We start from the raw sequence: 16,193 nt of genomic DNA, 5'->3' as shown, positions 1-16,193 counted from the left end.
AATTTGATACTGAAAGGGTTTTTCTGCCTCAAAATGACTTCATATTACTGTGGAAAGTGATATGAAGTCATTTTGAGGCAGAAAAACTCTTTCAGAATCAAATTAAGGGCAGGTATCAATTTTTGGCAAGTAAAAAAATGCATTTTATGCATAGCATTGGCCCTTTACACCATTTCCAGAGGATACAGAGTACAGGTTAATCTATAATGAGCTAAATATTGCTCTGTTGAGTAATAGGAAGTAATTTTGAGCAAGAAAACACTTTTCAGTATCAAATTAATGGCCGTAATCAATTTTTGGCAGGTGGAAAAGCCCATTTTGTGTTGTAATGGTCCTTTAAAAGAATTCCAAGCTGTCCTGTGAGCTCAGATCTTTATATTATGAAGCTTATGAATGAGATCAAGACATATTTAGGCAGAAATAACCATTCAGTAACTGTATGTGGCCTACAATCAATTTTTGGCAGGTGAAAATGCCTTATTTTGTGTTGTAATGGTCCTTTAAAAGAGTTCCAAACTGTCCTGTGAGCTCTAGAGTTTATATTATGAAGCTCAAGAATGAGATCAAGACATATTTAGGCAGAAATAACCATTCAGTAACTGTATGTGGCCTACAATCAATTTTTGGCAGGTGAAAATGCACATTTTGTGTTGTAATGTTCCTTTAAAAGAGTTCCAAACTGTCCTGTGAGCTCTAGTGTTTATATTATGAAGCTCAAGAATGAGATCAAGACATATTTAGGCAGAAATAACCATTCAGGAACTGTATGTGGCCAACAATCAATTTTTGGCAGTTGAAAATGCCTTATTTTGTGTTGTAATGGTCCTTTAAAAGAGTTCCAAACTGTCCCGTGAGCTCTAGAGTTTATATTATGAAGCTCAAGAATGAGATCAAGACATATTTAGGCAGAAATAACCATTCAGTAACTGTATGTGGCCTACAATCAATTTTTGTCAGTTGAAAATGCCTTATTTTTTGTTGTAATGGTCCTTTAAAAGAGTTCCAAACTGTCCTGTGAGCTCTAGAGTTTATATTATGAAGCTCAAGAATGAGATCAAGACAAATTTAGGCATAAATAACCATTCAGTAACTGTATGTGGCCTACAATCAATTTTTGGCAGGTGAAAATGCACATTTTGTGTTGTAATGGTCCTTTAAAAGAGTTCCAAACTGTCCTGTGAGCTCAGATCTTTATATTATGAAGCTTATGAATGAGATCAAGTCCTATTTAGGCAGTAATAACCATTCAGTAACTGTATGTGGCCTACAATCAATTTTTGGCAGGTGAAAATGCCTTATTTTGTGTTGTAATGGTCCTTTAAAAGAGTTCCAAACTGTCCTGTGAGCTCTAGAGTTTATATTATGAAGCTCAAGAATGAGATCAAGACATATTTAGGCAGTAATAACCATTCAGTAACTGTATGTGGCCTACAATCAATTTTTGGCAGTTGAAAATGCCTTATTTTGTGTTGTAATGTTCCTTTAAAATAGTTCCAAACTGTCCTGTGAGCTCTAGTGTTTATATTATGAAGCTTATGAATGAGATCAAGTCATATTTAGGCAGAAATAACCATTCAGTAACTGTATGTGGCCTACAATCAATTTTTGGCAGGTGAAAATGCACATTTTGTGTTGTAATGTTCCTTTAAAAGAGTTCCAAACTGTCCTGTGAGCTCTAGTGTTTATATTATGAAGCTTATGAATGAGATCAAGTCATATTTAGGCAGAAATAACCATTCAGTAAATGCATTTGGCCTCCAATCAATTTTGGCAGGTGAAAACTGTTTGTTATTTTAATAGTATGCATAAACAATAATATTAGATATACAAAACACATCCAAACATGGGAAGCAAATACTACGTAGGGCCCAGATCAGATAAAAAACAATGCAGAGTCACGAGGATCAATGCAAAAGTGATCATTTCTTTATTGAAAACACACCCATAAATCAAACATACTGTAGAGACATGTCTATCACGTAATTGCCATGCCTTATTTCGCTACAAACTACACTTCTTTTGGCCACAGTTGTGATAATGTGTGATAATTGTTTGTATATGCATATTATGACCGTTTAATCAAAAGAAAACTAGACGTTTTATAGCGCTACCGCTCAACGGGCTGCTGTGCGCGCTCCCGCGGCCACAAATCAGATTCTGGCAGACGATCACTTTTTGGCACGACAGGGGCATTGTGTGAAAATTGTGAAGGATTTTCCAAACCGGGCAAAAATTGAAAAAAACGACAGGGCCGGTAGTGTCGAAAAAGTCAAAATTGGAGATTTTTCCCAAACCTTGCTAAAAGGGGCCAGGGGGGCGGGCTGAATGAGAAAGGAGCAAAATCAAGCACAGTTGGGGCGTTATTTGAAAATTGTGAAGGATTTTTCAAACCTGGCAAAAATTGAAAAAAACAACAGGGCCGGTAGTGTCGAAAAAGTCAAAAATGGGGATTTTTCTCAACCCTTGCTAAAAGGGGCCAGGGGGGCGGGCTGAGTGAGAAAGGAGCAAAATCAAGCACAGTTGGGGTATTGTGTGAAAATTGTGAAGGATTTTCCAAACGGGGCAAAAATTTAAAAAAACGACAGGGCCGGTAGTGTCGAAAAAGTCAAAATTGGGGATTTTTCCCAAACCTTGCCAAAAGGGGCCAGGGGGGCGGGCTGAGTGAGAAAGAAGCAAAATCAAGCACAGTTGGGGCGTTATTTGAAAATTGTGAAGGATTTTCCAAACCTGGCAAAAATTGAAAAAAACCACAGGGCCGGTAGTGTCGAAAAAGTCAAAAATGGGGATTTTTCTCAAACCTTGCTAAAAGGGGCCAGGGGGGCGGGCTGAGTGAGAAAGGAGCAAAATCAGGCACAGTTGGGGTATTGTGTGAAAATTGTGAAGGATTTTCCAAACCGGGCAAAAATTGAAAAAAACGACAGGGCCGGTAGTGTTGGAAAAGTCAAAAATGGGGATTTTTCTCAAACCTTGCTAAAAGGGGCCAGGGGGCGGGCTGAGTGAGAAAGGAGCAAAATCAAGCACAGTTGGGGCGTTTTGTGAAAATTGTGAAGGATTTTCCAAAGTGGGCAAAAATTGAAAAAAACGACAGGGCCGGTAGTGTCGAAAAAGTCAAAAGTGGGGAAGGGTGGGCGATTGTCCCAAACCTTGCTAAAAGGGGCCAGAGGGGCGGGCTGAGTGAGAAAGGAGAAAAATCAACCACAGTTGGGGCGTAATGTGAAAATTGTGAATGATTTTCCAAATTGAACAAAGAATGAAAAAAACGACAGGGCCGGTAGTGTCGAAAAAGTCAAAAATGGGGATTTTCCCAAACCTTGCTAAAAGGGGCCAGGGGGGCGGGCTGAGTGAGAAAGGAGCAAAATCAAGCACAGTTGGGGCGTTTTGGGAAAATTGTGAAGGATTTTCCAAAGTGGGCAAAAATTGAAAAAAACGACAGGGCCGGTAGTGTCGCCCCAACTGTGCTTGATTTTGCTCCTTTATCACTCAGCCCGTCCCCCTGGCCACTTTTAGCAAGGTTTGGGAAAATCCCCATTTTTGACTTTTTCGACACTACCGGCCCTGTCGTTTTTTTCAATTTTTGCCCACGTTGGAAAATCCTTCACAATTTTTTAAAAAAGCCCCAACTGTGCTTGATTTTGCTCCTTTCTCACTCAGCCCGCCCCCCTGGCCCCTTTTAGCAAGGTTTGGGAATATCCCCATTTTTGACTTTTTCGACACTACCGGCCCTGTCGTTTTTTTAAATTGTTGCCCACTTTGGAAAATCCTTCACAATATTCACATTACGCCCCAACTGTGCTTGATTTTGCTCCTTTATCACTCAGCCCGTCCCCCTGGCCCCTTTTAGCAAGGTTTGGGAAAATCCCCATTTTTGACTTTTTCGACACTAACGGCCCTGTCGTTTTTTTCAATTTTTGCCCACTTTGGAAAATCCTTCACAATTTTCACAAAACGCCCCAACTGTGCTTGATTTTGCTCCTTTCTCACTCAGCCCGCTCCCTGGCCCCTTTTAGCAAAGTTTGGGAAAATCCCCATTTTTGACTTTTTCGACACTATCGGCACTGTCGTTTTTTTCAATTTTTGCCCGGTTTGGAAAATCCTTCACAATTTTCACAAAATGCCCCAACTGTGCTTGATTTTGCTCCTTTCTCACTCAGCCCGCCCCCCTGGCCCCTTTTTAGCATGGTTTGGGAATATCCCCATTTTTGACTTTTTCGACACTACCGGCCCTGTCGTTTTTTTCAATTTTTGCCCACTTTGGAAAATCCTTCACAATTTTCACAAAATGCCCCAACTGTGCTTGATTTTGCTCCTTTCTCACTCAGCCCGCTCCCTGGCCCCTTTTAGCAAGGTTTGGGAATATCCCCATTTTTGACTTTTTCGACACTACCGGCCCTGTCGTTTTTTTTAAATTGTTGCCCACTTTGGAAAATCCTTCACAATATTCACATTACGCCCCAACTGTGCTTGATTTTGCTCCTTTCTCACTCAGCCCGCCCCCCTGGCCCCTTTTAGCAAGGTTTGGGAAAATCCCCATTTTTGACCTTTTCGACACTACCGGCACTGTCGTTTGTTTCAATTTTTGCCCCGTTTGGAAAATCCTTCACAATTTTCACATAACGCCCCAACTGTGCTTGATTTTGCTCCTTTCTCACTCAGCCCGCCTCCCTGGCATCTTTTTAGCACTTTATAGCAATATTTTAAACACTGTGCTTCTTGTTTCAATAAGCCAGTACTATGTCTAGTAGCCCCAGAAATAATGAGACAAATGTTGTGTGAATTTCATAGACCAGAACCATTATCTGCTTATTCTTCAAGAGGTAGGGTATGCGTACATTGCATTATATATAAGGTGAAAGACAACATGAATTCTAGACCAAACTTTACCTAACAGTACTTCATTACTATATTTACCTGCTTCATTCCTGAAATATTCATTGTTGCTGGTTTAATATTTAGGGGCTATTAATAACCCAATCAGCATCGGATCCCTTGCTGTGCTGATGCCCCACTAGCAGCAGGACCTTTGAAGAGGCTTCTATCAGCACCTGACAGGCTCTTTTTTTGCTGTTCCTGCAGTTTTAAACAACAGACGCTCCTCTGCTAGGATGCTGAGTGAGAGATCAGATGGTAGGTTTCAAAGTCCCCACATAAACTCTCTTGTTTCCATCACAACGAGGCTGTTTTGGCTGAAATAAAAAACAAAAAACAAAAATGTAAACCTAATTACTATACAAAGATGTGCTTTCATCCTTCAAAAATACAATAAATTATTCATGCAGAAAATTTTTGGTAAAACGGTCATACCTGCATCTTCAAGTGGACCCATCTTGTTACACTCTGTGTTTTATGTTGAAAAGCTTGTCATTTGAGGTCGAAAACATTTATTTTGAAATCTGTGGAGAGGAACTTCCGTCTGTTTTTAGCTTCTGACGCTGTTTTACAGGGAAACGAGAGTCGATCTTTGTATTTTAATGTCAAAATGGGAGCTTGTTTGGCCTTGTGTTCTGTAGCCAGCTGTGTAAGTATCTCATCTCAATACGAATATTGTCTCAGATATTATTGCAAGGTTTTTGTTCACTCTTGTGTTCATTCTCAACTTTAGCGAGCTAAGTCGAGCTAATGCTAAATAACTCGATTGTAAACTAAGGTTAGCATAAAGCAATTAAACCTGCTAACAGGAAACCAAATGTTAAATGCCTTTACTATAGCTTAAATGTAAAGTCAGACAACATTGCTATCTGTACTGGACAATTACACATTAACATTACATTACACAGTTCAAGGAAGTTAGCTTATCAAACTAGTGAATTAACATGGCATTTAGGAAAGAGGAAGTGTCAGAACAGGCCATTTGCACTTTGGCTGGTTAAAGTTAATGTTAGAAATATTTCACATAATTGTAAACGCTGGCTACTTATTGACACACTAAATGTAATATGTATGCTCAGGATATTGGCCAGTAAAACATTAGTTCTAGCATGAGTAAAGCTAAGTCAGTTTAATATAAATAGGGTGGTGTCTTGTTTTTTTTTTTTTTATCTATGATGACTAAGTTAACACCATAAAAGCCATGGGGAAGTTATACTCGCCGATAACCCTAGTGGGGCTGCAGTTTAGAATAATATTTAATATAATATTTAATACTCTGAAAACATTTTCTGCTCTAATTGTTTAATCTGAAATGCTAACAGTATGTAAACATCAGCAAGCTGCTGCAGCTGTAAACCTTTGGTCAGTTAAGACATGGTATCATTATTTAGGTTTTGAGTCAGAAATGTGCATGATGTTTATCTATTTGGATCCAGTTTTCGAAATTGATTGTCATGATTAATAATTTATAGGCCTAGTATTTTATAATGGAACAAAACCAAATTATTATTAATTTTCTGGCAAAGCAGTTGCCCACATGAATTTGACTGATTTTAAATGAGGGTCCCCCTAAAGCTTAAACTCTCAATGTCTTTTTTTTGTTTTGTCCCTTCTCCATCCCTAATCGACATGGTTGAAATTATTTGTACCCTTACGTTTTATTAAAATAATGCACCATTGGCCCCGAACAGTTAAAATTATTTTATTATCAGTGCATGTCTATGTTTGGTTTGCAGTGGAACTAAACAAAAACGTTTTGAAAATATCTTAACTCATGTATATTCTACAAAGACATTATAAATAGCATGGACAAAATTATTGGCGGTCTTTGGAAGTTGCATAAAATAATTGATTTGTACTGGTGCTTTAAGCAGACTATTGTGTTTTAATTAGTATCACAGTTGTTTTCAATCTTTATAAGCACTCATGCAGCCAGTTCAGAAGGAGGGTTGGGGTTAAATTACTCACTCTAATGTTTTGTGCCACTGTGTACATCACATTATAAATGAAACACAGAAGGAACACTAGAGAGTGGGCTGAAGACATTAGAAAAAAGGTAATAGCCAAGCATGGTCAGCATAAAGGCTACAAGACCATCTCCAAAGAGCTTTATGTTCCTGTGACCAATGTTGCCAATGTTATTAAGAAGTTTAAGGCCCATGGAACTGTAGCCGACATCTCTGGACATGGTTGCAACAGGAAAATTGATCTGAGATTGACCAGAAGGATTGCTCAAATGGTCAAGAAAGAACCAAGAAAAACTGCAATACAGATCCAAGCTGATCTTTAAGTTCAAGGTACAATAGTTACAAATTGCACCATCCAACGATGTCTGAATTTAAATTGGCTCCATGGTAAAAGACACAATAAGAGCCAGGCTGGACTTTGCCAAATTGCATGTTGACAAGCCACAGTCCTTCTGGGAGAAAGTGCTTTGGACAGATGAACAAAATTAGAGATTTTTGGTAAAGCACACCATCCCTATATTTACTGAAGAAAAAAATAAAGCCTTCAAAAAAGAGAAAACCATGCCTACCATAAAAAATGGAGGAGGCTCAGTGATGTTATTACCCCAAACCTAAAAAAAAAAAAAAAAAAAAAAAAAAAAAGCACTCAAGAGTGGATGAGAAGAAAGTGTTGAACTGTTCTGATGTCGCCTGCTATGAGTCCTGATCTGAATCCAATTGAACATCTGTGGAAAGAGCTGAAACTTGCAGTTGGGAGACTGTTAGAGAATTTTCCATATTTAGGGTCAGGCACGGCCTTGAGGTCACAGTAAAGGCTGACCTTAAAAAAATACTGTTTCTCTGCTTGAGATGATGAAGGCAACTGTCTGTGGTGTTTTGGGGAAGACAGGAGTCACTTTGATAACAGTGACACAGCATTGCACAGTGTCACCCAAGGTCAGATGATATGACTGTCCAAAGCCAAGCTTCAATAAACATTTTCAGCATAAAACATCCTGAGCTCCTGTGCACTTTCTCCACTGATGAGTTAACCATTGACAAACAAATTCTCCATAACAGGAGACACCCATCAAACCTGAGAGAACAGGAGCAGTTTGCTCAAGAAGAAAACCACCAGTGTAGAAACCTTATTCAGACTTACAGAAAGGCCTTGACTGCAGTTATTGCCTCCAAAGGCTGTGCTACAAAATATTAAAGAGAACCAACATTTTTGGCTATGCTAATCCATTTCCATTTGTTTAATAATATTAAAGTCTGTGTAAAGTAAGAATAAATATGTGTTCTGAGTTTGACATACCACAGAAAAGTGTGTTGTTAACCACCCTGCCAAATTTGAATGATTAAAAAAATCGCCAAATATATGAAATTAGGCTTCAAAGTTGTGTAAAAATCAGCCTCTGTCTCTGCTCACAAACGCTGTGGGCGGGCCCGCCGAATTCGCTGAAACCCCATCCTCTACCAAGTGTCACCTGTCAATCAAAGTCACCACCTCTACCCGAAACATGGACCTGTCTGAGAGCTTTTGGCTGCTAGTTCCGCGGCTAACTCGGAGGCTAACTGTAGACTGTAGTAGTAGTAGTGTGCGCTGAATGTATTTATACTGCTACAGCAGCAGGGGCAAGTTTATGCCAATCACCGCCGCGTTACGTGATTTTCAGACCCGCCCACTAAATCCTGAACACAGAAATTTTGAAACACAGTTTGTGAAGCCTAACTCCACAATTCAAATCTAAATTGTTGAAATGCTTTTGACACATTTTTGAGAAATACATTTATGACCTATTTAATGTGTTTAGAAGAACATGGCTGAATTCACTTAACACAAACTTTAAATAATATATTAAGTTGTAAATCAAAAGCAAAAATCAAAAGTTTGTCATATTCAATGTGAAATGAAGAATAATGGATTCCATGTAATTCTGTCAGTTTCTACGTACTGTAAAAACTGGTGTATAAGGCACTCCTTTAATGCAATTTTTTTCATTTAAAAGTGGGGTGCATCTTATACACCGGTGTATCCTATACAGCAGTAAAATGAAGAGAGAGGTTGGGTCTGGATATGATCATAGGTATGTAAAAATCCGTCCACACTAAAAATGATTCAGTGTGTTGATTAGCAGTATTTCAGACACTAGTTACTGTGATGTTTCAGTATTTACAGACCAAACTGATGTTGAAACGCAATTTGCAAAAGTGCAACTTGGCCACAGTATTTGTGCACTGCGACAGCTCTGATGGAGAGTTTTTGGAACTTGAGTAAGCATATAGCTACACACTGTATCAAATATGTAAAGTTACTGTGTTCTTTTAAAAGGTTTAATTGAAACTCATAGCCTAATCCAAGCCAGTCTGAGTTAGTAGTGCATTCAAATAAACCAGCCTTTGTAGAAAATAGTTTTTCCCAGCATGACACTACCCCAAAATAGACTGCATCTTACACACCGGTGCAACTTCTACACCAGTTTTTATGGTAATACAAAAGAAAATGTAGTTGGACAGTTAATAATATTTTCTGCCACACCTGTAGGTCTCCTGTCTGTGTGGCTCAGCACCGTGCCTTCTGTGTGGCTGTTGTCCATCCTCCAACAACTCCACAATCACACGGCTGGTTTTCTCCTTCTTTTTGCTGCTGGGGACCTTCGTGTCAGTCATCATGATCCTGCCTGGAATGGAGACACAGCTCCGCAAAGTGAGATCACAGTTACTAACAATTACGTTACCCTAAGGTAGTGTTGCATTTTGGGCCTCACGTTAGATTTCTTGAACTACAGTATATGTTTATTCTACGATATGCTGTACTTGCTAAATATACACTATACAAGTTGTATGGAATACAGGTGTTCATACATGTTTAAGTACTCTGTAAGTGGCTAATGTGTGTGTAATAAACGTGTTGCTAGATGTTGTAAAAAATTTTTACAATTTAACACTTTCATAGAAAATCCCCAGTCACTTACCTTGAGGTATTTTAAGTATTGTTACATATTTGCTCTATGAAATACTTTCCTCTAAGCTTAATTTACAAGTTACTTTAATTCTTATGTTTCATAGATCCCAGGATTTTGCCAGGGAGGAACAGCTATACCTGGTATCGAAAACCATGTCAACTGTGATGTCATTGTGGGCTACAAGTCTGTGTACCGTATGTGCTTCGCCATGACCTGCTTCTTCTTTATGTTCTCCGCCATCATGATTCGTGTCCGTAGTAGCAAAGACCCACGTGCAGCTATTCAGAACGGGTAAATGTTTTCTTTGGCTCAGATGAAGTCCATGTCTCGGGGATTGAGGTTAAAACTTAAACAACTACCTATTAGCTTGTCTTCACAATCTGCATTATACCACAATTTAAAATGTGTTTAGGGGGTAAATATGTGTACCATTCAGGATGAGAGGAATTTAGTCATTAGGCTACGTGGGTGGAAAAATGTTCAGCTTTTCATGTACGACTTTTTTTCTGTCTGCTGTATTCATGGTGGTGTTGGAACTCTTTTCCAGGTTCTGGTTCTTTAAGTTTCTGATCCTTATTGGGATAACAGTGGGAGCCTTTTTCATCCCTGATGGAACATTTCATACTGGTACTAACATGCTTTCATATGTTATGTGTCTTTATTTTGAGCAGACACTGACTTATCAATGACTCAGACAATTAACAGTTTTAGATTATGGGAACAACTGTGTGTTTTCCTTTACGCTTCACAGTGTGGTTTTATTTTGGAGTGGTGGGATCCTTCATCTTCATTCTAATCCAACTTATTCTCCTCATCGACTTTGCTCACTCCTGGAACAAGGTGTGGGTAGAAAATGCTGAAAATAGTGACAACAAATGCTGGTTTGCAGGTACAACATTAAAAAATGGGTGTTAATCATATCAATTATTTCTGCACTTGACACAACATTTGAATGGATTATACAAACCTGTGCTGCTCTTTTAAAATATTCTTGTTGATGTCATTTCCAGGCTTGTTGTCTTTCACCGTCCTCCTCTACGGCCTGGCTATCACTGCTGTGGTTCTGTTTTATGTTTACTACACAACGCCTGATGACTGTACGGAGCACAAAGTCTTCATCAGCCTCAACCTGATCTTCTGTATTATTATATCCATTGTCTCAATCCTACCCAAGATACAGGTACAGTGTGGACCAGTCTTATGCCATCTCTGTGCTAATTCAGGTTTATATGAAAATGCATATTCTCTTCATTTTTGGCACTCCATCTCTATATTTAGCCTGTTTTTTCTCCCAAAAGCACCTCAAAAATGAAACTTCTTAAAAAGCTCTCCAGAATCAACAACTCAGAAAACACAAGACATAGACAAACTCTGACATTTCTGGTTCCCCCTGATTTCTAATTCTATACAACAATGCCAATCAGATAACACAGAGAATGTCATTGATTACTTTTGGTTCACGCTGTAAGACCACATTTAAAATGTGCACAGTGAAAATGTATAATACACTAGTTTGGGTGGAACTATGTTGAGAGGAATATAGCATTTTCACATTTATTTCTCCTAGCATGGACATGACCTCATTTTTCTCCTTGCTGTTAGCTCCCTTGTTTAAATGGATTTGTGCCTCATCAGCAGAAGCGTCTTCTGTTACAATCAGTCAAATTTAATATGGCAAATTACAAATAAGGCATGATCTTCCTCTTCTCATGGGCTGACCCAGTTCATTTTAAAGTCTCAGATGAGCATGTCTTACTAATACCACACTCAAACACACTTAATTTCATTTACTTGATTTAAGGACAGGTAAGTATTAATTTATGTTTTTATGTTTGTAGAGCCTGTCAGGGGTCTCTCCACCTCACATATGGTCATACAGTTATATGGCCAATTGAAGTAGAGCATACAACAAAGTATAGATTAGTTACCTGCATCACCTCCATCAGATATGAGGACACTATGTTTTATGTCTTTGATGCAGTTTTGTTTGTGAAAATCTGTCATGTTGAGTGTTTGGCCTGTTTGTTACAGGAAGCCCAACCACACTCTGGCTTGCTCCAGGCTTCACTCATCTCCCTCTACACCATGTATGTCACATGGTCTGCAATGACCAACAATCCAAGTGAGTCTCCTGTTGTCTTGTTTAACAGTTGCAGCTTTCTTCTTTTCTGCATGCATTTGTGATAATACATACTGTCCTCTTTAAACCTGTATACATGCGGTTTATCCACTGCAGCATTTTGATCATACCGGTAAGTTTTCAGTGGCACATTATAGGAAAAACAAAGAGCTGCTTCTTGCTAATAGTTTGCGCATCTTCCTAGTCTCATGTGTTGTGAGCTTCGTTTCCTAAGCAAATGTCATTGTATAGACATTTGGCAAGCTTGTGTTAAATGTAAGCTTAGTGTTCAGTTGCCTTTTGTGTAGACTGCAGTATTACTGTTGGCATCTGAGTTATAACACTTACACAATATTTAAAAAAGCATCTTGACTACCCAAACAGAGGATTTCACTTTACTTTTTGAAAAAAATTAGATAGATAAAGAATGTAATTGAGGGTAGCTTTCTGTCTCAGGTTTAATGCATGTTGAAACATTGCCCATGTTTTCTTTATGTTAGCATTTCACAGGCTACATCTGCTTATTTTAGATCACAAAGGGAACATATTAAAACATTAGAAACTGCTCAACATGGACAGTTATTTATTTCAGCGGAGAGTAATGTATTTATAAACTGGAAATCATGCACACTTTGCTGCTGATATATTAATATTATCAAATTAATTTCAAACCACATTCTGGGAGGTTTTGGGCATCTTCACTGCACATTGGATGCATATACTGAATTTTATTTATTTATTTTTTATTATTGTCATTACAGCCAAGTGTAAATTAAAAAGGCCAAATTTGAGGTCGCGTGTCAACAGGGACACTGTAAGATAATGTATTTTTATAGCCTGTTATAGTTTATTAAAATGTCAAATGCTGTGTGCTGTGTTTAGATCGCAAGTGCAACCCCAGCCTGTTGAGTCTCGTGTCGAACGTCAGCACCACTGAACCGTCTGGTGACAGCACCCCAGGACAGGTGCAGTGGTGGGATGCTCAGGGTATTGTTGGTTTGATCATCTTCCTCTTCTGTACTCTCTATGCCAGGTAGGCTTAGCAGCACTAACACCATCATAAATCACATTTTGTGTTTAAAAAAAAAAAAAAAATAATTAATATTTTTTCTCTCCATCTGTCTCTCCTATAGTATCCGTTCATCTAGTAACACCCAAGTCAACAAACTGATGCAGACAGAGGAGGGCGGAGGGTCAGGTGGAGAGGGTGTAGTGGGAGAGGACGGCATACGCAGGGCAGTGGACAATGAGGAAGAGGCAGTCACTTACAGCTACTCGTTTTTCCACTTTCACCTCTGTCTGGCCTCTCTGTACATCATGATGACTCTCACCAACTGGTACCAGTAAGTATGTGTTAGGGTTAGTGTGCCAACAGATAGAAATGCAGCATAAGTCGAAGAATTAGGCTTGTGACATGAAGGGTTCAGTTCAGCACTTGCTTGTAAGATTGTGGTTAAACTAGTAAATACAGCTTGTGAGAGAGATCGTTATTTTTTTTTTTATCGTAGTTGAGAGCATTTAAACACAACATTGTTAAATCTCCGATTGACAAAATGATTAGCAAACAGTGAAGAATTGAACATGTCTGTGTTGATGCTTATGAGATTGCCAAAAGTTTTAAAATGATTCTCAGGCGTTATTGCCAATGCATTGTAGGCCTCAAACATGGCCACCAGAGGGCACTATCATTTCAAGTTACATGAAAAATCTCATCCACCACTGAGCTTTTCCTTATCAATCACAGAACAGTATGTGAAAAATATCTGTTGATACATTTTATAATGTGTGGATTTTTGGAATTGGTTTCAGTAAGTTTTACTTTTCCCTCTCTGTCCCCTCCCAGACCAGACACCACCACCCAGGCCATGCAGAGCAGTATGCCTGCTGTGTGGGTGAAGATGAGCTCCAGCTGGCTGGGCCTTGGGCTCTACCTCTGGACCCTCATTGCCCCTCTCATCTTGCCTGACAGGGATTTCAGCTGAGTCTCTTCATGTCTTTTAGCTATATTTGTTTTTTGTTTTCTTGCCTAGTATGCTAGGCAGTGTGAATGATGCTATAAGGGAAATAAGAAGGGTATTATAAAGGAAATATATTTCATTTCTTTTTATTCCTTTGTCAAATAATTGCCTCTGCTGTTGTTGTGCTTCTGTTGTTTAACTTCTCTCAATGTGATTATTGAGTGTTATAATCACTACATGTGTTTAAAGGATCAGTGTGTAGGATTTAGTGGCATCTAGCGGTGAGGTTGCAGATTGCAACCAACTGAATACCCCTCGTCTCGCTCTCCTCTTCCAAACATGTAGGAGAACCTACAATGGCAAGCGAAACTCACAAAAAGTGAAAGGTCCTCTCTTGAGAGCCAGTGCTTTGTTTATCAGAAACAGCAGGCTCCTTGGAAGAGGACCTGCTCCATATGTAGATATCAAGGGCTCATTCTAGATAAAACAAATACAACAGCTCTGATTTTCATGGCATTATACCCTAATTAGAACATACTTATCAATATTTTATTCCATTTCTGCCAGATCCCTTCCACTGGACACCACTAAATTCTACACACTGCACCTTTAAAAGTGGATTTTTTTACTTATCCTGGTTGATGGTGGTTTTAGCCAGTAGAAGTTTTTTATTTGCCAATGACTCACTTTGGTCCCCTTTACTCTTACTTTACACCTGATTTGGTATGACTATACAAACTTTATCTTTTTGCTGAATTGTTGTTACTGAACTATCACAAAGACTCTGCAACAATGCACTTTCTCAATACCTCAGATGTTTCAGTTACAGATTCCGTATTTAGGACCAACAAGATCAGACTTCTCTGATTGGCCAGGTCTGGAATCCCCCTGATTAGCTGGACTATTTTAGTGCTGGGGGCAACGCAGGGGAGCCCCAGCATGATGTGAGTGTGAGAGTTAGATAAGACTAATATGGCACGCCCTGCAGATCGTAACAGGGCTTCCCTTTCACTGCTAGACTGTATGCAAAACTACGTCACTACACCTTGAGAGTCCTAATAGACCCTCTCTCAGCTCTTCCTTGTTTACTCCAAGCTAAGGTAATTTATTTCCGGTGCTATGCCTTTCTGTGTCTGACTGTGTTTGGCCTTGTACAGCCACGGGCAACAATCTGTACCTGTATAGCAGTCAGTTTGCAGCAGGGAGACATATATTGATCCATAGCAGTGAGCATCATGCAATGTGCAGTGTGGTACGGTACAGGAGGTGATAGCATGCTCGCCACCTCTCAACCACCTGTGCTCTCACAAAAGCCATTATTTCCAGAATTCTGCAGAATATGTGATTGACTTGAGGAAAAAAGGATTTTTAAATAATACGATGTACAAAACAATAACAAAGCATTTCAGAAAATATCAATAATTGCTGTTAAATGGTATTGACGTACGTAGTATGTTAATGGTTGTAATGGTGGTACAGTAATTTGATGCATTATATAGTAGTTACCTCAATATCAGTATGGAATGAATTAAAATGAAGTCAGTATATTTTGTACTTGTACATTTTTGGTACAATCCTGAAAATGTTCCTTTGTCTATGTTCCAATATCTCCACGCCCACACAAATGAATCACATGTCCTGTTTCTCTGACAGCAGACAAGTATTGTGAATGGAATTTTTCAAAGTGCTGTGCTTAATTGAAATATTTTTTTGTATTGATTTTCTATATAAAACAGTTCAAATACACTGTACATTTTAACATTATCACCTTATTAAGGACAAATTGTCAAGGCTGAATTGCCAATGTTTTATCATATCATGTAACATTTAAAAACACTAAGAGCCTTTTTGTAGTCCTGCGTTTAAAGAAGAAATTATCACTAATGCTGATTTGTGCGTTTTATGCCTTGCCTTACACATTGTGGTGTGTCAGTCATTGCATTCCATAAGGCACAAGCTTAAGACATGAGTTGATATTGTAATTAATGTATAAACCTTGTTTTTAATAAAGATTGGAATCTTTCGCTCACTCTTTGCCTTGACAGCGTATCAATTCAAGTTTTAATGAAGTGCACTATGAAAAATTTCACACTTAAATGTATGAATGGATACATTGAAAAACACAATCTTGATATTTACACTAGATAAAGCTAAATATTTGATAAAAGCATTATTTACTTAGATATAATAATGATTAATATGTAAACATTAAGCTCGATTTAGGTACTCCTTGGATGCTGTTGATTGTACATAACATCTCCTTATCTCTAGTGTGTCACCAAGGTGCAGGTGGTGTGATAGTGCTTACTTTCGTTCCTGTTCATCAAACCATAGA

At 38.6% G+C, this 16,193-nt stretch overlaps 1 protein-coding gene across 1 annotated transcript; it reads left to right on the top strand.

Annotated features, from left to right (window-relative positions):
- Positions 1 to 5,404: 5,404 nt before the first annotated feature.
- Positions 5,405 to 15,887, top strand: serinc2l (serine incorporator 2, like). Its single transcript, XM_062422491.1, has 10 exons — positions 5,405 to 5,515; positions 9,361 to 9,522; positions 9,885 to 10,072; positions 10,329 to 10,408; positions 10,533 to 10,670; positions 10,792 to 10,961; positions 11,813 to 11,903; positions 12,783 to 12,933; positions 13,034 to 13,243; positions 13,744 to 15,887. The coding sequence occupies exons 1-10, from the start codon at positions 5,477 to 5,479 to the stop codon at positions 13,880 to 13,882; spliced, it is 1,368 nt and encodes a 455-aa protein (XP_062278475.1). The 5' UTR covers positions 5,405 to 5,476; the 3' UTR covers positions 13,883 to 15,887.
- The last annotated feature ends 306 nt before the right edge of the window (positions 15,888 to 16,193 follow it).

Source organism: Scomber scombrus, chromosome 7, assembly GCF_963691925.1.
Source record: "Scomber scombrus chromosome 7, fScoSco1.1, whole genome shotgun sequence".
NCBI classification, from domain to species: Eukaryota; Metazoa; Chordata; class Actinopteri; order Scombriformes; family Scombridae; genus Scomber; species Scomber scombrus.
The sequence above is the reverse complement of the archived record's forward strand: the minus strand, read 5'-3'. Positions and strand labels throughout refer to the sequence as shown.